General features: G+C 45.1%; 1 protein-coding gene across 1 annotated transcript in view; it reads left to right on the top strand.

The window, feature by feature from the left end:
- The window catches only part of LOC138580339 (semaphorin-7A-like), a 234,258-nt gene that overhangs the window by 40,293 nt on the left and 166,507 nt on the right, over positions 1-27,458 (top strand). Inside the window, exon 2 of the mRNA XM_069650793.1 lies at positions 10,982-11,121. Within this exon, the coding sequence (XP_069506894.1) occupies positions 10,982-11,121 (140 nt within the window). The remainder of the gene's footprint in view (positions 1-10,981; positions 11,122-27,458) is intronic.

Genomic DNA, 27,458 nt, shown 5'->3' with positions numbered 1-27,458 from the left:
CTAGGTAGGGGAAGCTGGAGCCACCTGCTCTCACTCTTCTTACCAAAGGCACACAGAGCATGTTGGCGTAGGGTGTCCTGGTTGGCCTTGTGGAGGAGGAGGGGTGAATCCTTTGCGAGAGGTATTCGAGTGTAGAGTGGTAGATGCACTTGTGGATCAGTGACAGGGTTTTGAATAAGATTCTCTCTTTTATTGGGAGCCAGTGTGCTGCTTTCCTGGCGGCAGTAATGTGCTCTCTATTTGCGATGCCTTGAGCTGCGCGGAGAGCGTTGTTCTGGATGACTTGTAGTCTATCCAGGTTTTTGGTGGAGGTTCCCAGGAAGAGGACATTGCAGTAGTCCAACCTTGAGCCTGTGATGGCTCTGGCTATGTTAGTGCAGTTCTCTTTGGAGAGGAATGGTCTGGCTGCGTTAATTAATTTGGCATGGTAGGCTGCCGAGGAGGAGATGGCACTAACTTGTTTGCTCATGGATAGATTGGAGTCCAAATAGGCTCCAAGGGTTTTAACTGAGTCTGATACAGGAATTTTGATGGCATCAATAGTGAAGTGGCTAAATTGTGAGTTGAGGTTTTTTAGTGTGTCGGGTGTGCCTACCAAGAGGAGTTCTGTCTTGTCAGAGTTGAGCCACAGTCCGTTTATAGCCATCCAGGCCTGGATGGTGTTGTAGATGTTGTTAAGCATGGCAGAGTCTGTGTCATAGTTGCCTGTGAGGGTGAGGAGGATCTGTGTATCGTCCGCGTAGTTTGTATAGGAAATGCCCATAGCGTCGTGGATGAGAAAGAGTGGGCGGGTAAAGATGTTGTAGAGGGTGGGTGAGAGGCAGGAGCCTTGTGGAACTCCACAGAGCATGATAGTGGGTGAGGCAGAGGCTAAGTCAGAGAATACTTGCATGGTTCTGTCTTGTAGGAACGAGGTGATCCAGGTTGTGGCGTCAGTGGAGAATCTGGCTGTGTTGGAAAGGTGGTGACATAGGACATCGTGGTCTACTAGGTTGAATGTTGCGGAGAGGTCGAGGAGTAGGAGTAGGGCTGGTTTGCCTAGGTCTCTGGCATCGTCCATCTGATTCTTTAGGTCGAGTAAGGCGGTTTCTGTCCCATGTCTGGGGTGAAAGCCAGATTGGCCTAGCCCTAGGAGCTGGTTTTCTTCAATGAAGGTCTGCACCTGCAGATAGGCTCCTTTGTCCAGTATCTTGAGCAAGAAGGGGACAGTGGTGATGGGCCTGTAGTTCTTGGGGGAGGTAGGGTCGAGAGAGGGTTTTTTCCAGAGGGGGCGAACCCAGGCTTCCTTGAGGCAGGAGGGGACTTTCCCAGTGGCAAATGATGCATTGATGAAAGCAGTCAGGAATGGTGCGAGGGTCTTAGCACAGTCTTTAATAATAGAGGCAGTGCAGGCGTCACCCTTACAGTTGGACGGTTTTAGTGTCCTCATGAGGTTGATCACGTCTTGTTCCTGTATGGCTTTGAATGAGAAGACAGGGGTGGAGTCAAGGGAAGTGGGAGTGGTGGGGGTAGTGGTGGTGGGGAGCAGATGCTTAGTGGACTGGATTTTGGTTTGGAGTGTACTAAGTTTGTTGCGCATGGCTGTTTGGATTTCATCACACCATGTCTTATCTTTGATGAGGTTAAGGGGGGCAGGCGTGGGGTCTCTAATTCTCTGAAGATGGAGAAGATTTCTTTGGTGTTGGAGTTGGCATTGACGATTCTTGATTCGAAGGATTTAGCTTTGGCAAGGATGTTTACCTTCTTGTACTCTTTGGAGCGTGCTTTGAAAGCAAGTTTGTCTTTATCTGAGTGGGAGGTTTGCCATAGTGTGAGGGCTGCCCGTTTTTCAGCGCGGAGTATGAGGATTTCTGGGGTGTACCAAGAATCCATATCTGATGGACGTTAACTACTGAGGGACGCAGTACCAGGCAAGCAAACTCTCCCACAGAGAGACTACCGTTGAGAGGTACGAATACTAGAAGCTAAGGCTGTGAGCCTACACGGTTACGGGAGCCTGAGAAACCAGAATGGCCAAGCACCCTATATGAAGCCAAACCAGAAAAATATGCACACTTTGAATCAAGGTTAAGAGAACCTACTTGGTTACGGGAGCCTGAGAAACTCGAATGGGCAAGTGCCCTATATAAAGCAGAATAAGAGGAATACAAATTATTTTTGTACAGGTTGGAAGAACCTACAAGGTTATGGGAGCCTGAGAAAACCGAACGGGCAAGCGCCCTCGTGAATCTGATCGACAAGGACACAAACTCTTTGCATACAAGTTGGGAAAGATGAAAAGGTTACGGGAGCCTGAGAAACCCAAAGGGGCAAGTGCCCTGTGTGAACCAACTTGAATTGAATTATAACATTTTGCCTTCATGCTGAGGGAGCCAGTGAGGTTACAGGATTCTTAGTAACCTGAGTAGGCAAGCGCCCTATGTAAAGTTCAAACCCGACAGTGAACACGTCTACCAGAGAGCCATAAGACTTTGGCTAGTCAAAGAGCCACAGACTTGTTCTCAAGGGATTTGGGGTAAGAGGAACCATATTGAAGAAACTTTCTTTTGAACTAATGTCTGCCAGACAGAGGTGAACTGTTGTTGAACTATTGAAAGCACTTAAGTGTTGGGACAGACAGAGGTCTAACCCAGAGACCGTGTCCTAGTCTCCTACTTTTATTTTGTTTTTTTCTAAAGTGAAAGGGCTAGTTAGCGATTAGGATTCAGACTGAAGATGTTTATTTGCACTTTGACGAGTACCCGTAGTTTTAGTTTTGATAGGGAGGGAACTTCCCTCATAGAAATAAGGCAAGCTAGGCGTTTTTATTTTTATTATGTTAAACTGCAAATCATTCCACCCATTACAGAGCTTCATCAAGAAAACATTTCAGTATACATGAACCAGGTCTATTTCATAGCACAACTTCAATACCTCATCCTACGTGCTTAAAAGATATGGAAAACCTCTTACATGCACACATTTAACTAAGGGAACATGCCATTAATCTATGAACAGTAATCTTTCAAAAAATCTTAACGTCAGATCTATTAGCAGAGTACTCAAAATATGAAAAATATGCAAAAAAACAATGTACATGTCCGCAAGCACACTATTCATATTCTGTAAATATTGTGGATTACCTGTAATATGGCATCACCTGGAGTATTCAAGTCAATCCAACAGACGACATTCAAACAATTGATTGTGGCATATTTACAATAAACAAAAAATGCCAATTATTTCACATTTTCGTCCAACTGGCCATACATACCAATAAGTCGACCAGAATCTAATAGTTTCTACATATCTTATAAGGACATAACACGTTTCTTATTAGTACTGTGTTTTCTTGGCTTAACTGTGCCCATAAATACAATGTGACTGGCCTCACAGTGACTCAATATTAATGTTCTGCTACATGTTCTTGTTGATTCCACTATATGGTCAAATATGAAAAATGCTACCTTTTCTTGATCACTGTTATGATACTTTGCAAAGTGGACGCCAACAGATCATTTGGAGTCTGGCCTCTTAAGGCACGACAACGTTGCATGATCTGTATTTTCAAAGGGCATATCGTCGAGCCTATATACATGAAGCCGCAAGGGCACTAAATATCATATACCCCACAGGATGTTGTATAGTTGATTCATTGTTTGACGTAACAGATTTTATAAGAACTATAATAGTTCCCTATGGTGATCCAGTTTAGGGTCTGCTCCTTCTGCCAGGGCAGGGTCACATTCTGACAGGGCTGGGGGAGAGCGAAGTGGGCGGACTAATGGTAGTGATGTTGGCTTGTCCCACTGAAAAATGGGGAAATACCAGATTATTGGTTTCAACCTGGAAGTTGAGGAATCATTGGCCCCAAGGACGCAACAACAGAGGTTCACTGTCAGTGTCTTTTACCTCTAGGGTACACCTCAATTTCTCCCCAAAAACGATGGAATGTCACCAACCAGGTTTTATCACAGAGCTAACCAAGCAAGGCCTCTCCAAGGAAAGGAATGTGGTAAAATAGATATTGCAACCTTCAAACACCTCAACACATGGCATGTCATGAGATGTGTTTCCTGGTGGGTTCAGGACAGAACCAGGCAGCGGAATGTAACTTAAGCGTCAAGATGCTGTGAACAGTGTACATCTTAGTAATGTCTGTTTCAAAGCATATAATGGCAACACTTGGTATTGTTGGGGGCAACAGGGCATATGATGAAACAGCTATTAGATAGCAATACTTGTCACATGATGTGAATATCAAGCCATATGATGTAAATCCCTGGGGAAAGGATAGTAGAGGCTGAGCACAACCATATCTGGCGAATGACATGAGTGAAAGCAAAAGGACAATGATACAATGCAAATCATGTCTCTCACAATTGGTGTGATGCCGCCTCACCTCACAAAGCCATTGAGGGTTCCCAGGGGTGCCTAAACCGATGAAGGTCTTAATAGGTTGTGGGTTTCTCAGGAGTTCCCAAATCCATTTTCCTGTCCCGAGTCCACCAAATTCCTCTGGCTAAGTCTGTTCATCTCGTTGATCAACTGTTATTGGTACACATTCTCTATCAGGGTGAGATGGATCAGGTATTGACAGCTCTGCTTCCTAGCTGCCTGCTTATCCACAGGGCCAAACCCCTCCTTCCATCAAGCTTGGGCTTTCGCACTCTGCCATCCTGACCACATGTACTCTGGCCTCTTTCTCTGCCTGGGTCTCGCTCCTACTCCCACAATCTGGTCCTGCCGAGGGCCAATGAGACTGTTCTCCTCCTGCACCTTAGTTTTCCTCTCACCCACTGTTGTTATCCCTTCCTCCTACTCTAACCTCCTCTTGGTATGACCGATACATCCTCTGTAACAGGTCTGCCTTCAGAAGTTGTCACCTCTGTCTTTCTACCAGTTCCCCTTCTGATCTTACACCTCCTCCTCCTGCTCTCTACCGCCACCACGTCTTGAAGTTACCACCTCTTCCTCCTCTGTTCCACCTCCTTATGCTGCCACCTCCTCCTCTCCCTTCTGCCTCTCTTGCATCCAACCATCCAACACCCCCTTAACACTGCTGGCATTGCCCTCCAACTCTCTCCAACCGCTAAGCTCACATTCCCTCACAAACTAACACTTGCTGACTGGGGTCTGTGGGTTTTAAAGTGCCCTCATTCCTACCACTTGGTTGGGCCTACATTGGGTGGCTGCACCTGTGCCTTGCAATTGGAGAAGGGTTGGAATTGGCTGCTGCTCTTGAGTGCACCATTCCTCACTTTAGGCTTAAGGGGCCGGACCAAGCCATCAATCTGGCCTGTCTGCCATCTTGAATGTCAGTTTCCCTTTCCTTTCCCTCTCTAGTTGTGCCTTGGCAGGAGACAGGGCCCTTGTTTACTCGGCCTGGGAGTGGTATGCTGCACAAGCATTTGGCAAGCTGTTTAAAGCCCTTGACTGTTCAGAGAATGCTTGATCAGGATGCATTTGCAACAATGTATCTCTGGGTAGGAAACCTTGCTGGTAGATACTGGATTAATACGTTTGTATCATATGTGGGAAAAGGTGTGGTTGGAAAGCCACAAACTTGCAACTTTGTATCTAGAGTGGGCCTTCCATCTTGCAGAATGCCTCATTGGGGCTTTTAACAGCATCAGGGCAAAACAGCTTTGAAGTCTTTGAGTCTGCCTAGGGAGATCTTCTGGCTCTGTCAGTTGGGAATGGGATCCACCACATGGGTTCATGTGGCTGTCCCCTACCACACAACAGGATCCATTGGGTCACTCCCCATATATCTTCCAGCCACATAATCCACTGGCTTGGGGAAGCACCCAGCCTCCTTATTCACCCCTTTCTTCCCCACTAGCAGGCAGAGGACCTCGTCACAGTCTCTAGGCATAGAATGGCATTACCTGGCAACACAGAAATATTTTGATTATACAAACGCAACAGCTAATGTCTTTGTCAGTGCTTGGATTGCAAGCACTTGGTTTCTCCCTTGCGTCCCACGAATGTCTTTCAGCCAATCAGTGCCCCGAGGGAACCCAGCTCCGAACATCAAATTCACACAAGTCAAGAATAATAAATTTTTCAATGAACATGCTGTTTTCCTCACCAGAAATGTGAAATTAAATGACTGGGAAGTGCAACTGTTTGAAATTCCTACAAGAGCCAGTACAATCAGAATGAATAGAACCATCATTTTCCTAGATATCTGAATGGACTGCCCCAGAAGGGGCACTAGTCAGAACCCCTCAAAACCCCAGCACAGCTAAATACTGCAGCGTAACCGGTTTACCCACAAGCAGTACCTCCACACTCACCTGCAAGAGGATCTGCGAGTTTCTGTTGGGTCTTCTAAATACCAAACTCCTCTTTGTGTCACCAGGTCCCCAGAACACTGCCAAAAGCGCCAGTGCATTCCCACTCAAACATGTGGTACTCACATGACCCTTATCATGCTGCAGGGCATGTGAGTGACAGAAATACCAGGCACGTTTCTTTGACAAATGATGCACATTGTTGTCAAGTTTGTATGGGCTAAAACAAGGGTCTACAACCTTTTGTTCTCCAGGTGTTTTGTACTACAACTCCCACCAGCCCTAGCCAGTATAGCCAACAGCGAGGGATCATGGGATTCATTGTCCAGACCATCTGGATAGCTGCAGGTTGCAGACCCATATGCTAAAATCGGGCACAGTAGGGTATTCATTGATGTTTGATGCGCCACTTGGAATTTTGCTGTGTTATTCATTCCCTGCAATGGAACATTGGAAAAGGAAGCACTACCCAGGATCTTCTATATTCTCTGCAGTGGAACAGTGAAAAGGAAGGATGAACACATATGTGTATAGTTTTTTTGTGGCGGTCCAGATCAAGGCCACATACTCTGATTATCTATTATTAGATGAATCTTTTATTTAAAGGAAAGGAAAATGGCTATCCTTCCCTATTCTATGGGGTATTTCCTACCTAACAAACTATACGAAAGTGCTCGTCAATCATCAGTAAAGTCTTAATGTAATTAGTCCTCTGTCCAACTAACCCTAATTGGTCCTACTACTATCTTTAACAACTAAGGACAGGAGACTTACTCCCTTGCCCTGGTTTCTCGCTTCTGGCGAGTTGGCTGTTGAATAACTGATTTGCAAATAGTCTCTCGTGACTTCTTTGATCAGTTCATATAGTTCCTTTAACACTGTTTTTGCTTCCTCTTTCTTTCTCTTCTTGACTTGTTAAATAGTTAAAAGTGTAGGTAGTAGGATTGAGTACATTTTAGCTATTGAGTAATGTGATTAGGATTAACTGGAATTGTGGACTTGTATTTGTACCGTATGTCGGGATCTGTTTTCTTTGTTTTTCTTTTAAGAATCTTGCTATTTGTCATGTATGAAATATTTTGGATGTCATTTGTTCAGTGCTGCTATGTTGAATTGCATTTGTGAAAGGCTCGACTTGAGTCATAACACAATAACATTAAGAAAAATTAGAAATTTAAATATATATATTTATATATAAGAATTTCAAGTTAATTTGATCTTTTTCTCATTAATTCTCACTTCAAAGGTTTTCTTCCCTGTTCCCAAGGTAAGGTTATCCAACCTTTCTGAGTTTCTTGCTTTATCCTTTTATGCATATCTTTAGGATGCTCTCTTACTGGCTCATACTCTTTGTAAATGAGATTTTCCTTCCTTTGACTGAGACGAGTAGAATTACTCTTGCCACGCTTCTTTTCCTGCTTCAGGTTTAGTTTTATAGCACGTCTCTATTCTTTCTCTTGGTGTCACTGGTATATTCTTGTTACCTGGACTGTGATGAGTAAGAACCCTTTTAAACTGATTTGTATTCACTTTTTTGATTCTTACTATAATATTCATATTGTCTTCACTGGGACTAGTAGGAACATGATTAAAATGATTTGCATTCACTTTGCTTGTTCTTGCTATAATATTTTTATTTTCTTCACCGGGACGAGCATGAGTAGCTTTGTAACAATTCTTATTCATCCACCCGGGTCTCCCGTTTCCCCCATTAGCTGGTACCCTCGGGGATAATGTCACCAGGATTTCGCATCAGCTTAGATTCTCTCTCGTAGTCGCTCGATTCCTTTTCCTCTCTACGTCTCCCATGATGCAGATCCTGCTCCCGCAGGGCTCTTCGATATCTGAGATATCAACACTTTACGCGGTCTCTGAGTCTGGTGTCTACCAATCTCTGGGTGATTATCAGAATGGGCTATCCAGCACTGCTTCTCTGTAGTTTCTCTGCACTGTTTGTTTCCCTCTTTCTCCAGCTAATTGGAACTGCGCATCCATCTCCTCGAGTTCAGCTTGGCAGCCGTTTTGAGTTTTGCTCTTCTCTCAGACTCTCCAGGCTCATCCTCCTCCTCCTGAGGTATGTTACCGTGGGACTTCCCCAGTGTTTGTCCAACAGCCTGTCGGGGCCTCTCATGTTTTTTATTCATCTCCTTCATCTCAGTTGAATGAATCTCTTTTCTTAAGGAGATATTCAAATGTTCTTGTTTATAATACATACTTGTTCTTTCTTTGTGTAAGTACTAATGGGTTATTGATGAGGAGGTAATGTTAGCAGAATCATCAGGGAGTTCCTCAAAGGAATTTGAATCCTTGTTCCCACAGGGGGAATCTCTCCCGGTGATGTCCTGCTTGCTTCTACCCCTATGGATGGTATTGAGGAGTGGGCTCATATGCCTAGCCTCAAGGGGGAGAGGGCCCCCCCTTAGAGAGAAAGGACACGTTCCTGTGATTCGTCACAAAACACACACACAGATAATGATTGAAGTGACCGGGTTACACTTTGAAGATACAATGACAGAATTTGCTGGGATGACCTATATTCTATGCTGTGATGCAAAGAGATGAATCTCATCTTCATACCTTGGATGACACTTTTATTCTATTCAGTGATACAATGAGAAAGCAGTATAGAAATGCCCAGGTGTAATCTATATTTCATGCAGTCACACAGTGAGGTGTAATGATAGAAGTACCATCAGCGATCATTATTCCATGGAGTGACACTTTGAAGATACAAAGATAGAAATGCCTTGGGTGATCATTATGCAAAGTCATTATACAAACATCAAATTGATAGAAATGCAGGGATATTTTATTCTTTGTTATGATACATGGAGAAAAAACGAATAGACATGTCTTGGGTGATCTTTATGCCATGTCAGGATAAAGTTAGATGAAATGGATAGAAATGTCTGGGTACTCTTTATTCCATGTTGTTATACAGAAAGATAAAACTGATAGAAAGGCCTTGGTCAACCTTTATTTCATGTAGTGATGAGGTGAGAAGAGCGATAGAAATGCCTGTACTCTGTATTCCATGATGTAAAATGGTGAGATAATATTTATTTCATTCATTAATGTGCTTTTGTAAGGCGCTTATACATCAAGTAAATTGTGTTTCAAAGCGCTCACAGGGCAAAGGGAGGTGGGGGGAGAACATGGGAATAAAAGGCAAATATAACAACAGTTAAGAGAAGAAAGAAGCGGTCCTACTAGGCCTTGTGAGTATTCAGAACGTGCAAGTGCAGAGAAAGAGAAGGGACGAGGGAGGGGTGTACGTGCTAGGAGTTCCACAGAGGGAAGTGCTAGAGAGTACGTTTGCAAGCAGCTGTTATGTGCCTGGCAGAGATCACTTGGTAAGGATGATCAACTGCCAAAACAATAAGTGCAGGCCTGTGAGACAGCACAGGCCAGAGGGTGCCCAAAGGCGAGTGCTGGGAGCGGGCGGAGGGTGAAGGCGATTGGGGGGAAGGCCAGGACCCAGAAGGACACATAAGGGCCCTGGTCACCAATATCAGCGTATGTGGGGTATACCAAGGGAGGGAAGGAGAGGGTGAAAATTAAGTCTTGAGGAGCTTCCGAAATTTGAGGAGATCCGGCTCAGGACGGAGTGGAAGGGGAGGATGTTCCAGAGGAGGGAGCAAGCCGAGGAAAGATATCGGCCACCAGCTTGCTGTTTAGAAAAGCGCTTGATACACAGAGAGTTTGCACCAGAGGAGCGTAAAGATCTGCAGGGAGAGTATTTGGTGACAGCCAGTTGTAGATAGTGTGGCCCCGACCCCAGAAAGCCTTATGGATGATGCAGAGGGATTTGATTTGGATCCTTGCAGCAACCGGTCCGGGAGCCAGTGGAGAGATTTTAGGACTTTAGAGATGCGGTCCCTAGGCTTGAGGCCAAGGATAAGTCTTGCAGCCTTAGTCTGGATATCCTGGAGGGGACGTAGAGAGTAAGAGGGTAGATTAAAGAAGAGGCTGTTGCAGTAGTCCAGCCTAGCGAGTATCAGCGTTCTAGAGACATTGAGCTTTTAGGGGAAAGTGAGGAAAGGAAGGATTCCTTTGAGGAGGTGGAGTTGAAAGTAGGCCTTCCTGGCAAGGTCCTGGATGTGAGGGAGGAAGGAAAGAGAGGAGTCGAAGATGGCTCCAAGGTTTCTGGCTTCAGATGAAGGAGAAGGGGGAGAGCCCAAATACACCAATGGGAATGTCTTGGGCGATTTTTATTCAATGTTGTGATAAAGAGATAACATTGATAGAGATGCCTTGAGCGGTTTTCCTTGAATGCAGTGCTTCCGTGAGATATGAAACTGGAAATGCTGGAGTGATTTTAAATCCCTGGCATGATATACTCAGAAAAAATGACAGTCATGATTTGGGTGATCGTCTTTCCCTACAGTAATACCTGAAGATAGGACAACAGAAATGCCTGGGATGTTATTTCGTCCATGCAGTGATACAGTGTGATAAAAATACAGATAGGCCCGGGCTGATCTCCATTCCATGCTGTTCTAGAGTAGTGCAAATGATAGCAATGCCTTGGGTGATCTTTATTTCATATGTTGAAATTATCCATGCAGTGATAAAGTGAGAAGGATAAAAATGTCATTGGGGACTCATTCCATAAAGTGGTACAAGTGAGATGGAGGAGATTGCCATGCGTTACTTAGGGCGATAATTGACTCGTATCTCTCCCTTTACTCCTTTCCCTGTAGATTCTCCAGTCTTCAGCTTTGGGCATTCAGAAAACTACGCAGTACTCTTTCACGATGAGGGATCCAGCCAGGTGTACATCGGAGGGCGCGGTGTGGTGCGGATCCTATCATTCACAGACTCCGAGGTGAAGCAGACAGAGGTGAGTGGTATTTCTTGCAAGCACTTGCTCTGCGTGCTGCATGGCTGGCTCTGCGTGGACGGGTCCTGTGGTCACTCCTTCTGAACACATCTTCTAGACACTTGCGCTACTGGGTTCGCCCTGTTTTATGAATGAACTGGAGAGAACTAACAGACATACTGTATGCGCCACTCCGTTTGGGCAATTCTGTACCCCTTTGGCCTAGAGAACACTATGAGATCCAGGCAAGCAGGATCGAAAGGAACAAGTGCACTTAACCAATCTAATCATTCTTATTACTGCTAATTGTACTATTACAATATATTACGGGAACAATGAAACTGCATGCTCTATTGTAAGAAGTGATGAAGATAAAATACCCGGAGTGGCTTAGAATCTCTTGTCTGACAGGTTCCCATGTCAATATATCACCTAGAAAAGATATTGCCAACAGAGAGGAAATCACACACATGTTGCCAACAATGATACTGCCATTGCAATATGCCATTGGGAGCAAATTATACCCATTCAAAAGTCATTTTGATTTGTAATGTTTTATGTAATTTTCCAACAAATAAACAGCAAAGCCCAAAAGGATATAATAAAAAGCACCTGTGCCCACCCCAATGGGGTACACTGCATAAGTAGTTATGATATCGCTTAGTTCAGCAGTGCATCACAATTAACCATTTATCAATGATCCAGCAGTATATCGGGCCTTTTGCGCAATGATCAGCAGTATCACTCTTCCTCTGTGTACCGTGCTGCATTTGCCAAATGGTAGGCCACGTTTTGTCCTATTCATGACCCCCAGGACCTTACATGAATATAAGTATGCTAACAATGGTACGACTCGTGATGGAACACGATGAATCCAAACAATGTCCAAGTGTCCCTTATCCAAAATGAAGGCCACTTGCATGAATTCATGCTTGACATTAAGAGATTCACACTTCTCTACCCAATTTATGTATGAAAGGGTCAAGCCTAAATCTGCACTCCATTGTTCATGTGTTATTATAACAACAGTCCCACCCTGCTCAGGGTAAGTGCTGGATGACATGCTTCAGCAATATTTGGCATTGGGTAATTTTGCTTCAGGGATATTATTCCGGTCACATTAGTAACCGTTGACATCTGTAACGTGGGGAAAGCATCAGTGGAGACATGTTTGCAGGGATATTTTCACTGAATACAGTATGATATGGGGCAACCTAAGAGCCCTAATAGTTCTGCATAGTTGTATTGCCTGTAATTGATTTTGCATGACCACCGTACTTGTGATGGAACATGTGTCTGCTCTTGCATGATGTGGCAGAGAATCTACTGATTCTGCATAGCCATGTTTTCTGTGGAGGGCCATCCTGATGAATTCTGCATGATCAGAGAGGAGCACACCCTTATGGGTTCTACTTTGAAATCTTCCCTGTAGTAAAACATCTGTATGATCTGCATGTTTACCATCGTTGAGGTAGAGCATCCTTTTGAATGCCACCTGATCACAATACATCTATTAATGCATAGAAATAGTTTATGCATGCTAATAATTGTATGCTTTCACCTAGGATATCATTATGTAACATGTCAAAATAACAAAAAATGCCTTTGTTGCACAATCCCCCTACCCACCTGACAAAATCAACTCTCCTTCTGAGGCACTGTGGAGCCCAGGGGACAGGGATGGTATTTGTTTACTGGGCATCTATCATAGATATCCAGTAGAAAAATACCTTGCTTTCTCCCTGGGCCCCCCAGCGCCTTGCATACACACATAATCAATTTGATTGTGTGCGTGTGTTAGGCGCTATGAGACCGAGGGGACATGGATGATATCTTTTTACTGGACATCTAACTTAGATGTCCAGTAGAAAATACCATGCCTGCCCCCTGGGCCACCCAGCGCTTGACCTACACACATAATCATGTTGATTGCGTGAGTGTGTTAGGTGGTGTGAGGCCCTGGGGACAAGGATGGCATTTTTTTACTGGACATATGTCATAGTTGTCAAGTAAAAAATACTATGGACACGCCCAGGCCCCCCAGTGCCAATTGCCAACCCAATGTTCTTTTTAAAGTATGCTCTAAATTGGAACATTTTAACCCATTATTTAAAAAGAATTCCTGGGGGGAGAAACCCCCCCGAAACCCTATTGATTGGCTCGGGCTCCCTCATTATGCTCGGTTGCTATGGCATATCTTGGAGAAATATTTATGCCCCTCCACTTAAAAAATTCCCCAGCCACTACTGTCCCTGGAAGCGGGGTGGGTCCAGGGACTGTGGTGGGAGCTGGATAGGGGGGGAATGGCATAGTGGTGGGAGGAGGAGGGGAGAGCCCAGGGACATTGGTGGGAGAAGGGTGCGGAAAGCCCAGGGTCTGTGGTGGGGAAGGGAGAGCCCAGGGTCTGGGCTAGGAGTGGGATGAGGAAACCTAGGCACTATACTGGGAGTAGTGTTGAAACTTCCAGAACTAATTTTGAATTTCTTATACTGAATGTACTATTTTTTGTTTTAGTTTCCTGTTTGTATTTATGTTGTCTGTTTTGTTAGCGCCCTTAAGCCTTTGGGTCCCCAGGTGCACTATATAAAGTAAAGTAAAGTGTGGTGACGGCACAAATAGTTTATAGCCATTTGGACTTACTGTCCATTTGGCTGTATATGGGGGGCCCCGGCCTGCCCACATTTTGCTCAGGAGGGGCCCAGGCCAAAAATGTTTGAAGACCACTGTCCTAGGATATTGCCAGCTTAGTATATATTATCAGCCATAGAGTGAGGTCTGTTTGTTATCAACCTGGTATGAGTTGGCATGTATATTATTGGCTTTACTTTTTTCAAAATTAGAGTAATTTCTGCTTGGATCCAACACCTAAGACCCCAACCGTCAGATAGTATGCAGTTCAAAAGGGAGCACAACTCAGGTACTACCAAGGCTATGTACCTGTTGTCACATTTGGCTGGCAGCCTTGTCTTGTCCTGCTGACTTCCCCATGTTCTTCTCCTTGATTACTCTCAGCATTTCATTAGTTTAATTGGAGTCTCCATCTCTGCACTTGCTGTGAAATGGAGTCCAGTAAGCTAGTCTTATTCAGGAAATATTTATCCATAGGGTCCTTAACCATTTCTTCAGAGTATACCTGTTCATAGAATTGCCTGAAGGCCTCTGCAATTTCAATTACAGTGGACAATACTTTCACAGAATTAGGAGACAGGAGACTTCACAGACATCAGAGAGATTGTGTTTCCTAGTTCTTCTTGCTTGGTCAACCACGCTAAGACAGCTTCCCTTCTTTCACCCTATGCAAACTACTTTATTGTTTTATAACAGTTAGGCTATCTTTTTCTGTTTTTTTTACGGGCCTTAATGTAATAGTCATACATAAAGTGGTTTCTTTGGTTATACTTTAATCTATACTGGAGATCTCCGTCTCTAAAAGCAGTCCTTGTTCTGCATCAAATGTTTCCCAGTAAAGTGGTACATTCTTTGGCTTGGTCGATTTAGGGATCCAAAGTATTTTTATGTGCTATCTGTGTGATATATATATATGGCGGGTGCTTTAACACTGTCGAAATCTAGAAGGTTCTTATCCACATCCAATGTTTTCACATGGATCAGTTTCTTGTGATTAGGGCCCCAAAAGTATCACAACACGATCTGATGAGTGGATAGTATTATGATCTGGACATTTTTAAAATAACTTTATTGCTTGCGTACCAGATAATAATCTATATGGAAGCAATATATTCCTATTTTTTGATCGGTGCGCTCACTTTCAGGGAGAAATGTTTCCCGACAGGTCGGCTTCGCTGTTGGGCAGCATGTTGGGAATTAGCGCATGCCCTTACAGTGCATCACTGCATGGGTCCAGGAAGCAGCGCAGGGTCCCAGGCTAAGTAAGGAGGGGGCCGGGGTAAAGGGGTGAAAGAAAGGTTTGCAGGGCATAATGGAGGGGCAGTATGAAGAAGACCGGGGGAAGGGGGCGCACTAGCAGGGAGGGTTAGGACCGTGGGTTTGCAGGAGTGTAGCCCACACAAGAGGATGGTTTGGGGGGATCTGGGCAGGGCAATGATAGATAGTCACAGTGAGGAAAGGCAGATTCAACAAAACCAGCCTGCAACCATCTATCATGGAGGCTTTCTTGATCTGAGCTGGCAGTTTTGGGGCTCGCATTGTTCTTAACCTCTTTCTTTTCTTTTGAGGTTTGACTTGGCAGTTGTATCTATAATTGGGTTTAGGGGCATTGAAATCTCTTCCAGTTATGCAGGGGGAGGGGAAAGTAGTTAGCGTTATTAAACGTCCATTAGCACACTCTTCATTGTTAGTATCCAGACCATACATTCAGGCCATGGGTGTTTAAGCCCACTGTGTAATAATATCAATTTCCCTTTTATCATCAAAGAAAGATGCTTTCAGGTGCAGATGTTTTCCAAGGGGTATCGTTGTACCTCTAATTCTTGTCTTCTTTGCAGTTGTAATGTTATTGCAGAGCCATGGCTTGGCCTCATTCATTGTTAAATCAGTTTCTTGTTAAATATCTATGTTGTGATATTAATCTATTCAAGGATGTTCTTCCTCGTGTTGCTGTTACTTAAGATGTTGGCATAACCCATTCTTCCATATGCTGTTCACATTACCCGTTAGTTCATAAGATGGTGACATTACCTGTTAGTTCCTTTTCTGCTGAGTGTTTCCAACTTAAAATATTCATAGACTCTTTTTAGGTCCTAAACAATGCTTCCTGTACTGATCTGGAATGACTGAATACATTTATCATTCTCTTAGATTAGATCAGCAGGGCTTTCATCCACTTCTCAACAACATTAACGCATGTGGTCTTAATTTCATTTATTTTGGTTTCTACCTTTATATGCATCTGCAAATTCGGTTTTTACCATGCATTCCTTTTAGCATTTTCTACTGTTTTCTGATTCTTCTGCCCCATGCGACTCGTGTGCATGTTTTCTTCCTCTTGAACCCGGCTCTTAACTGATGTCGTCCACCCCTCAGGAATGCCACCCACTCCCCGCCCCAACACATACTGCCACCTTTTCAAAGGTGGCTGCTTAAAGCCTTCCACAAGTCCTACATATGTATGCCTGAATGCCCAATGCATAAGTGTCCAGTTCTCTTCCATACAACCCCTTCCCTATGTCCTCAATACATCCTCTACAGCGTGTATCATGTTTCATTCATTTGCCGCTTTGCATCCATTATATTAACATGAAGATAATATATCATGCAGAGGCATATGCTGTTAATCATAGCAGCAGTGGCTTTGTTAAGTGAAGGGTTAAGTACTACTTACTGGGAGAGTGAGCTGCAATTGTTCTTTACCCCTAGAATTTCTGGAATAAAGATTCTGCCTCTGAGACAAGTTAACAGAGGGTACTGGGTCTAATACTGCCTAGAATTGTTATTAGAGTAAAACTTTCCCAAAAAAGGAGCACAGGCTGAATGATTATAAGGCGTGGAGATTTTGAATTTCAGAAAAGAAACTACAGACGTTTAGTTCTGGTAAGGCATTTGGGAATGGCCTGTAAATGTATTTGTTGCAATCATTTATCTTTTCTTTCTTTGGAACCCTAAACATTTTTAGACTCTCACTTCTGGACCTTTTTTTCTACATCATCTATATTTAGCCATATAAACTCTATTTCCAACTCCAGCAGAGTCTGCCAGTGTTCTAATATTTTCTTCCTCCACTTTTTTACCTGTGTCGTAAAGATGCTCCCCCAACTCTAGCAGTGATGCACACATACCTTTTGTCCTTCCTTCTTTACATCTTCTTTGTGTCATGACTGGGGCCCCCAACTTCCCAAAGGCACACCCTGCGCATTCCCATACCCCGCACATACCATCTAGGTTTCACCATAGCATCCCAGATCCACATGTTGTAGGCAGATGGACCACCTTAGTGTTGGGAAGCGGGCAGCCCCATCCCACACCCTAAGCGCTTTGGAGTGAGGCAAGATGCATTCAAAGCACTATGATGGGCTAGGGGGCAGGGGGCACAGTGAAAGGACACCTCCCAATACAAAAGACCCTCACTTCAATATAATCAACCCACATATTGTAGCGCAGGGCGCGAGCAGCATTACTATTTTGCGCAGATATTAGTAATCATAGGTAGAAGGGAAGGCCTGCGGCACAAATGCAGCATTGCATGCACTAGGTCTTAATTGCAAGACAAAGGAAATCCCCATCCATGCCTGAGCTCCCATGAGGACAGCCCACACCCTCAACCACCACAATTCCCATTCATTCTTTTAACAGTGTTGCTAAGATGTGTTTTTTACTCGAGAGTAATGTGTGCTACAAGGCCGTGATCACAGACCGGCGCGTGGTGTGCATGTTATCTCATACTGGCCAAAGCATGACCCCGTCCATCCACAGGCGACCACGAATTATAGCCCATATAACTGACTAAACCTTAAGATCCCTGAATTCCATGGCACCAGTTGCTCTTTGACCACCAACCCCAAAGTAACAAGTACTGAAATGTTCAAAGAGGACGGACAGGGCACATTGTTGAGCGACAATCATGGAATTTGTATTTACATTATAGTTCAAAATGAGGGTGGCGACCTTGGAGCCGGATGGCGTGGAAGGGAGTGAGTGAAATGTGTGTGTGAAGGTTAGAGTGCCCCAGAACCTTTTTTGTGCTTGTCTTGAGGCCTGCCAGGTGCATAGTATAGTGATAAAGTAGCATGATGTTAGGAGTGTAGTTAATTTGTTCTTTGACCCTGAGAGGAAGATGATCACCGCAGTACCCATGTGATGGAAGACGGACAGACTGGGCTGGAACCAATGACCTGGCATCTCTTATGGAGCAGGCGGATCATGTATAGGTGCACACCAATTAACCAAGCTGGTTTTTACTGTATGTATTGAGTCATCTATGACAATGTTTTCCTTTATAAGATTCTGCTAGTACTACTTTTCAGCAGACTGTTCTTTGCAGCAGAGTTCTTTGCTGGTGCTCTCATATGCATGTGAGATTAAAACGTGTTATCCTTACAAAATCGACTTGGACCTTCCTTCCCTAGCAGGTTGTATTCTCTCTGGTGTGAGCGTTCAGGGACTTTCCTTCACTAGTGCGTGGATGGCAATGGATGCAGCATTTAAGATGGCTGTCAACAAGGACACAAGGTTACAAGGAGACACAGAGTCTGAGGAGAAGTCCCAAATCACGAGCACCATCTTGAATGGGCATAAGCCCCAATAATCCTCAAGCACATGCCATTTTGCTACCAAAGCTCCTGTGAGCCTCTTGGCTCTACCTGAATTCTGAATACTTTACCTGGAAAAGCCTTCACTCCTGCTTCGCCGCCACAGCAACTGCATTTGAATTTACGGGATTACCACTGATATCTGTAAAGAAAAGGAAGGTTTCCCTTTGAGGGCCAGACTCTTAAGGCTCTGCATCTTCTGACATGTTGCAGGATCTCACCATCTCTAAGAAGACCGCAAAGTAAAGCAATACATTGGAATCATCAGATTGAGGATGTCGCTGCACAGAACAATACACCAGCACATGCACAAGTAAAGAGAGAGACATTTCTTTGACACTGTTCAGGATTATTATTATTATTATTATTATTATTATTATTATTATTATTATTATTATTAAAATATAGAAGGTAGACATTAAAAGCAACAAGAGACATTGTATATCATTTAGGAACATATAAGAAGGCATAAAGGAGCCGGCCACAGCAGGACTGGACTGTTGTTACAGTGAGGCAACTGGATCAAGGAGTTTCTGCCAAAACCATCATCACACAATATGGTGAGTCAACCACCCCTGGAGAAGAATCTACAGAGGGTGGGGCAGCTACATCACATTCCTGATCATAGTCGTTCTCTTGTTGGTGCCAGAACCATACATCAAGAGCAGCGCTGAAGAGGTGCAACCTTCACGCATTCAGCATTCACACAATCTCTCTCTCCCTTGCACCCGGACCACACCGGTGCACCTTTGGAGTGCTAATCATGGTTGGAGTGGGAATTGGTAAGGGTGTCTGCTTGAGTTGCTCAAGCACTTCTCCACAAGACCCAGACAGGTAAGCATTACAGAACACTGAGCCCACTACATTGTCTTGCCTGTGCGCCACAATGACCTCGGACGTGTATACGTTGGACAAATTGCTAGGAGAGCTCAGGGCCAAGGTTCATGCAGAGATCAATGTGCTAAGGTGTGAGCTAGTAGTGAACTGAGAACGAACTGATGACCTTGCTGCTCAATTTAATCAAGCTCAAGCCAGCCGGGCCCTCTTGCCCACGTACCATACACACATGGGGAATGCTCCATGGGATGTGGCAAAGCTAGTCGTAGCCCCTTTCAAGTGTTAACCCCAACCCTAGTTCCATTAGTACCACCCAAATGATTCCTGGGCGACCCCCATAAATATGCAGTGTTTCTCAATCAATGCAAACTGCACTTCTTATGTAAACCAGGAGCCTTTCCAAATGATCAAACCAAGGTGGCGTTTGTCTTGTTCTACCTCGGGGGCCATGTTGCCAATTGGTAAATTCCTCTAGTAAAAAGAGACAACCCACTCTTGCAGGATTTCAGAGAATTCCAAGGCAAACTAGAAAAACTCTTCACTAAGAAAACGCAGGCGCACACGCTTTATAATAAACTCCTGTCCCTAAAGCAGGGATCTCAAGATCTCCTTGCATTCATCGCCACGTTCAATCGATTGGTGGCAGCGACTAACTGGCCCGAGGAAAAGCGCATCACCCTATTCCATTGAGGGTTACCTGGAGAATTGAATGAAGTGTTGGCCCATGTGGTGAATCCTCCTGACCGTTGGCCCAAATTTATTGAATTGATTTTACAACTCGATCACCACCTATCAGAATGTAAAGCTGACCGGACCCGTTCCGAAGCATGCCCCTTCTAAATTCGCCCTAAGGACAATGTTCCTCCTAGCATTCAACCATCACCTGAACCCATAGAGCTGGGAGTGGTCTGCAGCCCCATAACCACAGAAGAACAGGAATGATAACATCAGCACCAGCTGTGCTTCTATTGTGGAACTGCCAGACATTTCTGAATGGAATGCCCGGCTAAGCCATCACAGAAGGCAGTAGAGGCCCTCGACACAACGCCTCCACAATCGAAATTGGAAAACAAGGAGGCCCGGCTTGTGTAGACACCTGCTTGTCGAGCATAGGCAAGTCTCTGGTCTCTCATTTTATGATGCCCATCACATTAGTCGTGCAACAACATAAGCAGACGTTACATGGGGGTGAAACTTACCAGGACTGCGCTGCAGTAGGGAATTACATAGATCTCAGCTTGGCCACCCAATTTGGCGTATGAAAACATCTGGGCCATAGACAGCACACAACTCGCTTCTGGACAAGTGACGACTTGTACTGAGGACCTTGTAATGCTTTGCCAGGATGGACACAGAGAGAACACCTCCTTTGACTTTTCAGCACCCCTATATTTAGGATCATATTGGGGATCCCATGGTCGGAGATGCACAATTCTAGTATTGATTGGAGAGAGGACATCCTGACCTTGCCACCTTCATGTGCAGCGTCTTGTTATCCAAATCTGTCAGCAACCCAGGTACAGGCATTGACACCATCCTCTACTAAACTGAAAGAAAGAATCATGGGGGTACTAGTCAAGGAATATCAAGAATAAAAAAAAATGTGTTTCAAAAAGGGCAGGCCAACACCTTACCTTCACATCAGCCATACGATTGCCAAATAGATCTGGACCCCAGGAGCACAGGTGTCATGTAGTCGTACCTGCACCTTTACAGCACAGCAGAATCAACACCTATGAACCTATTTGGAGCAAAACCTGGCTAATGGTTTTATTCAACCATCAAAATCATCGGTGGCCTCTCCACTATTTTATGTCCCTGAAAAGGATGGTGACTTGAGAAGCTGTACTGATTACCGGGCCCTGAAGCGTATTACTATGAAAAATCGTTATCCACTTCCACTAATCCCTGTGCTCCTGGACCAAGTGAAGGACACCACCATCTATACAATGTTTGATCTTTGAGAAGCCTACCAACTGTTATGTGTAAAAGATGGAGAAGAGTGGAAGACGGCCTGCCATAGACAATATGGCCTTTAAGAGTACCAAGTAATGCCCTTCGGGCTGTGCAACGCTCCAGTGGCCTTTCAGTATTTTATGAATGATGTACGAAGGGAGCTGCGCGAAGTCTGCGCCATCATATATATTGATGACATACTGATCTATTGGACGTCCATCTCGGAACACATGGGGCATGTACGAGCAGTATTGGAGTGCCTGCAACAACATCATCACTTTACAAAATTGGAGAAGGGCTCCTTTTTCATGTGTCAAAGGTGGAATTCCTTTGTTTTATCCTAACACCTCAAGGGATTATAATGGATAACGGGAAGGTAGAAGCCACCCTCCAGTGGCCTTCCCCAACAACAGGCAAGGCTGTCCGGAGCTTCCTAGGATTTCCCAATTTTTATTGGGGCTTAATTCCAGACTTTTACAACATTGTTCACACTATTACATCACTGCTCTGAAAAAATAAGGCATTCCTATAGAATCAGGATGCAGAACAAGCCTTTCATATATTGAAGAATCGATTCACTAGCACCCTGATTCTCCTGCATCCCAACCTGGAGCAACCATTTGCGGTTGAGACAGATGCATCAAACATCTTATCCCAACGGAATCGGGGAAATGGATAATTTACATCAAGTTGCTTTCTGGTCAAAGAAGCTTACACCTTCCGAACTTAACTATGTGATCACTGACAAAGAACTCTTAGCCTTCAAGGAGTCCTTTAAGGAGTAGTGACACCACCTGTAAGTTGCAAAAGACCCTGTTACCATATTCACAGATCATAGCAAACCTGCAATACCTGAAATTGGCATGGGCTCAGTCCGCATGCCAAATGCGTTGGGCTCTTTTTTTTGCCGAGTTTGACTTTGTTATAAGCTTCCACCCTGGATCTCGAAATGGGAAAGCGGACACCCTTTCATGGCTGGATTGTATTAAAGATGAAGAGGAATAAGCCCACGCACCACCAGAACCACCGCCAATCATCCTTAAGGAAAAGATTGTGGGAGCAACTGACTCAACACTGGATGATTTGAGTCTCTTGAAGAATGCCATCCGTAGTACCTTCGCACAAGAAGATCTGAAGACCTGGGGTGACGTTAAAACCTAATTGCACTGTGCACGATGACTTTCCTTATCAGAAACACATGTAAATTCCTAGTCAGTAATTGTGCAAACAAGTCATCATGGGATATTAATATACCCTACTGTTAGGCCATCCTGGTATGAAAAAGACCACCAGAAAGGTACAACAGCATTACTGGTGGCCTATGCTACTTAAGGACGTGGCCGGCTATGTCCAGGCCTGCAACATTTGTGCTCAACACAAGTCTTAGAACCACAAGGCTTTCTTCAGCCCCTGCCAGTGCCTTCTTCACCCTGGCACACCGGGTCTATGGATTGTATCACTGAATTACCCATTTACTGTGGGCATGACACAGTCTTAGTAGTGGTAGACCTACTGACAAAAACGGTGCACTTCATCGACATGAAAGGGCTACCGAACTCCAACACACTGGCCCATTCCATTCTGCAACACGTTGTCCGTCTCCATGGGTTGCCATCGGTACTTATCTCTGATAGAAGGAGACGATGTTTGTCCTTCTTTTGGTTCCAATGCTTTTTGCTGGCCCACATTGAAATACGGCTCACCAATAGTTACCACCCACAGACAGATGGGCAAATTGAAAGAACCAATCAGAGGTTAGAAAAATAATTGCTATGAATGTTAGCACAAACCGATTATGACTGGGTCAATCTCCTCTGGGTGGCCAAATATGCATACAACAATACCATGCACAGTTCAACTGGGTAGACACCGTTTTATTTGCTTCATGGGCAGCACCCACGCACATCTGCATATAACCGCATAGAACCCACTGAAAATCTGGCGGTTCAAACAATGTATGTTTCCATCCAACGTACACTAGACCAGGCCAAAAGAAACCTCCAACATGCAAACAAAAAACCTATAAACGGTTTGCGGACTAAAAAAGACAGCCTAGCCTAATGTACCAGGTGTGGGACAAAGTATGGTTAGCGATCAGGAACATACTCCTAAAAGGCCCCCAAAAGTTTCATACAGGGTTTATTGGTCCATACCCCATCACTTCTCTGGTAGGCCCTGTAGCAGTCCGGCTTGCATTACCAACCACCCTTCGAATCCATCCGGTGTTTTATGTATCCATGTCAAAACTAGCACATCCTGAGCCACGACACACACTTCATAAACCACCACCAGTTCTCATTCATGACAAATGTGAATACGAGGTACGCCAGATAATTGACTCCAAATGAACAAGAAGGTTCTTGTACTATCTAGTGAACTGGAAGGGATACAATGTTAGTCACAGATCCTGGGAACCCGCATCTGGGGTATACGCTAATTGCCTAGTGACTCACTTCCACAGGGACCACCCTGAGAAACCTGGGCCAGAGAGTAGGATTTTAGGGGTGAGTGCTGTCATGACTGGCACCCCCAATTTCACCACCTGCACACACACATACCCTGCACATACCATCTAGGGTTCACCATAGCATCCCAACGCAACATGATGTAGGCAGATGGACTACCCTAGTGCGAGGATGGTGATGGATGTAGCATTCAAGATGGGCTGCCAACAAGGACACAAGCTTACAAGGAGACACAAAGTCTTGTGAGAAGTCCCAAATCACATGCTCCATCTTTGATGGGCACAGCCTATATAAGCTCCACCCATGCTCAGTGTTTTGCTACCAACACTGCACCAGCTCCTGTGAGCCTCTCGGTTCGATCGGAATTCTGAATACTTACTACTTACCTGGAAAAGACCATCACTCCCGCTCTGCCACCACACCAACCACATCTGGATTTACAGGATTATTGCTGATATCTGCAAAGAAAAGGAAGGACAGTTGTCTGACACAGGCAATATGGGGAGCAGCGTTTCAAAACCACAGTAACCTTACCTTGGTTTCCCTCGGGGGGCCAGACTCTTAAGGCTCTGCATCTTCTGAAACAATCCTGGATCTCACCATCTCTCAGGAGTCCGCAAAGTAAAGCAACACATTGGAATCATCTCATTGTGGACGTTCCTGCACAGAACAACACACCAGCACCGGGACAAGTAAAGACAGAGAGACATTTCTTTGACACTAGTTAGGAACATATACAAGGCAGACATTAAGAGGTACAAGAGACATTTCTTGGATATCATTTCGGAACATATAAGAAGGCAGAAAGGAGCCAGGCACTGCAGGACTGGGCTGTTGGTTCAGTGATGCAAATGGATCAAGGAGCTTCTAACAGCACCATCACCGCGCACTATGGTGAGTCAGCCACCCCTGGTGTAGTGTCTACAGAGGGTGGGGTCAGACGGCCACATCACATTCCTGATCATACTCGTTCTCTTATAGCGCCAGATCCATACATCAGTAACAGTGCGAACAGGTGCAGCCTTCACTCATTTAGCATTCACGCAATCTCCCCATCCCTTTCACCCTGACCGAGCTGGTGCACCTTTGGAGTGCCAATCGTGGTCAAAGTCTGAAGTGGTGAGGGTGTCTCCTCGAGGTGCTCCAGGACCTCCCCACAAGACCCAGACATGTGAGCATTACACTTTAGCCTTGGAGACATTTATGCTTATCTTGCCACGCTCCTTAAACCTCGATGAAGCAGCATAGCAGACCCCAAACCCATGTCCATCAGAGGGGAGAAAGTACACCTCTCTCCTTCTCACTGATACAGAATGGAAACCAAAATGACAGCCTCTCTCCCTCTCAAAAGTAACTGAAACTTAGCTGATTGACCTGTTAAACACAGCCAGGAGCCCACAGCGGCTTAGAGGAGGAGGACATCACCAGAAATGGCAACCGAGGGAGCACCTACCTTTTAGGTTCACTGGCGAAGGTGACTGCAGACACCAACACATAGGCAGCAAGTGGCAGGGCTGCCAAGTGAGATTCAAATTGCATTCCCCTGTTATAGCCTCTGTTACATTAAACCCCACCCCCAGGAGAGCCTCACGAAGGAAGTGGCCTCCACCAATCATGGACTAGCCCTCCCCATAGGACATAGATCCAAACCATGAGCCAGGAAGCCATCCTAGGGGAGGAGCAAACACAGTATAAAAAGCCAAACCACAGAGCTCAGTTTATGGGCTGCTGGAGTTGAGGAAGGACGGGTTGCTGAGCAAGAGAAAGGAATTTGGAGTGACATGTAGTGGAGAAGTGAAGTGGAGGACAGATAAGTGCAGGAGGGAAGAAGGAGAAAAAGGAGGTGGCAGTAATATCAGAGAAGGTGGGTGGAGATTAAATTGTGGAAGCAGGTTTAATGGAGGAAGTTGGTGAGTTCCAGATTTAATAACATAGGGGGTTGTAGAAAGTGAGGAGGAATTAGTGACATCAGAGGAGGAGAATGAGCTAACACAACTATGGAAACAGTGAGGAAGCCAGAAAGAGGATCTGACAGGAGAGGTATGGAGTTATGAAAACAGGAATTGGTACAGGGAAAACTGACTTGGGTGAGTAGGGAACCATATCCCTTTGAGTTGAGTAGGCCACCACATCACTGGGTGTGATTGGAGTTGTGGAAGGTGGAAAGTTGAGGAGGTGGTAGTCGACAGCAAGAGGAGGCGAGAAGTAGAAGTGACCAAAGTGTGGAGTTAGGGTCCAAAGGATGAAGAAGGAAGGCAAGGGCCCAAAGTGGAAACATGAAAGAAGAGGTTGGGAAGGGCCAAGAGGGGTGAAGAAAGAGGGGCCTAAAGGGGCAAAGAAGGGCTGGGGAGACAGAAACAGAACATGTTGGTGTGATCTCTCGTCCCTTCTCCACCCAGCCTGCCACTTACCCATACCTGGGCCTGCCCAACAGCCAAAGAGACTGCTAGAAGAGCAAAAGCAGGGTACGGGTCTCCAAAACACAGGGGCCTTCTGTCATGCCAGCCGGTCCTGGTGGGAAGCAGGGTTTGGGAATCACAAAACCCGACAGCAGGACCATCCAGTGGATATCCCTCTAATGAACTTTGGGCATCTACTTTGTACCCTCGGATTGTAACAAGAAGGCACATCTTTTTCCCTCCCCTTTATTATTTTGCCCACGCTCTGTTCCCTTGATTTTTTAATGAATGCTCAGAGAGTAGGTTTGGCATATGTAGTAAATATCAGTGCACCATCAAAAGCATGTGGCCCTGACCACCCAGAGAGGCTACAATTACAGTGTTAAGGAGAACCCGATTAACCAAGTCTCTACAGAACTGTGCAGGTTTCTCAAGTCCAACAGAGGTTGATGTTGGAGTTGATAGCTGCATTTATGTCAGGTGCTGTGTTGTCTGCAGGTCTACCACCCGTGGGGCAGTCAATAATGTTAGGCGATATGGCAGGGGATACTGGCAAAGCTAGATGATTGCGTCTTGCCAAACATTCTTAGATTTCCCCCAGCAGTCCTTGTGTTTTAGCACATGTCTACCCCTTTCCTAGGTATCTCTAATTTCATTAGGAGGGATGAAATTGCACTGACATTAGTGTAAATGTATCCATTTGACACCCCTGATGTAGATTTCCCTCCAAGCCTCGTCCTGTCTACTTCTATGGGGCCACTTTGGCAATGGACATATAGGCTGCATAGGCCACAGGAGTTGAGGTAGTAGTTTTGATGGTTTGGTCAATATGAGTAGATAGTTTACCGTTGCCCAGGCTGTTTGCTGGCTCTGGCCCTTGTTTGGGCGATGGGAGACCCGGGCCAGGGAGGTCCTTCAATTTGAGGAGCTTGAGAGGAATTTAGGAACTAAGGCACAGTTCTTTCATTGGATATTGTTGAATGTTAACGCTATTGTCGACTTTGTAGTAGTTGGTGTATTACCTGTGATGCTTGCCATCCTCCTGGATGAAAGAGCATCTAGGCCAGTTTGCCTTTCTCTCCGCCCCCTCTTTATTGTAACGTCTGCTGCCTCTCAAAACCAAGACTGGCTTGCCCTTTCTAGACTGGAATCAGGATGCTCTCCGTACCTGCAGGCTCCTCGCTTGCCTTCCACTTTAAGCCATGTTTAGGACCCAGATCCAAAGAAGCCACATCATGATCTGCCCTCACCTCCACTTTTTCACCTGTCTTTCCTCTTTTTCTTACATCTAACACCCTTCGCCAGACCAGTTGCTAACCTTTCCACCCTCATATGAAGTATACTGTCATCTCCCTTCTTGTTCAGACTCCATGGATGTGCGGAAAGCCCCGAGCGGACACAGGGAGGTTGGACAGAATAAAGACAGTATTTTTGCATCTGCATCAATATCTCGCTCTTCTCCTGCATCTTCTGTG

The sequence above is a fragment of the Ambystoma mexicanum genome, chromosome 1p (assembly GCF_040938575.1).
Source record: "Ambystoma mexicanum isolate Mex_15411 chromosome 1p, UKY_AmexF1_1, whole genome shotgun sequence".
NCBI classification, from domain to species: Eukaryota; Metazoa; Chordata; class Amphibia; order Caudata; family Ambystomatidae; genus Ambystoma; species Ambystoma mexicanum.
This window is presented reverse-complemented; position numbering and strand designations above follow the sequence as displayed.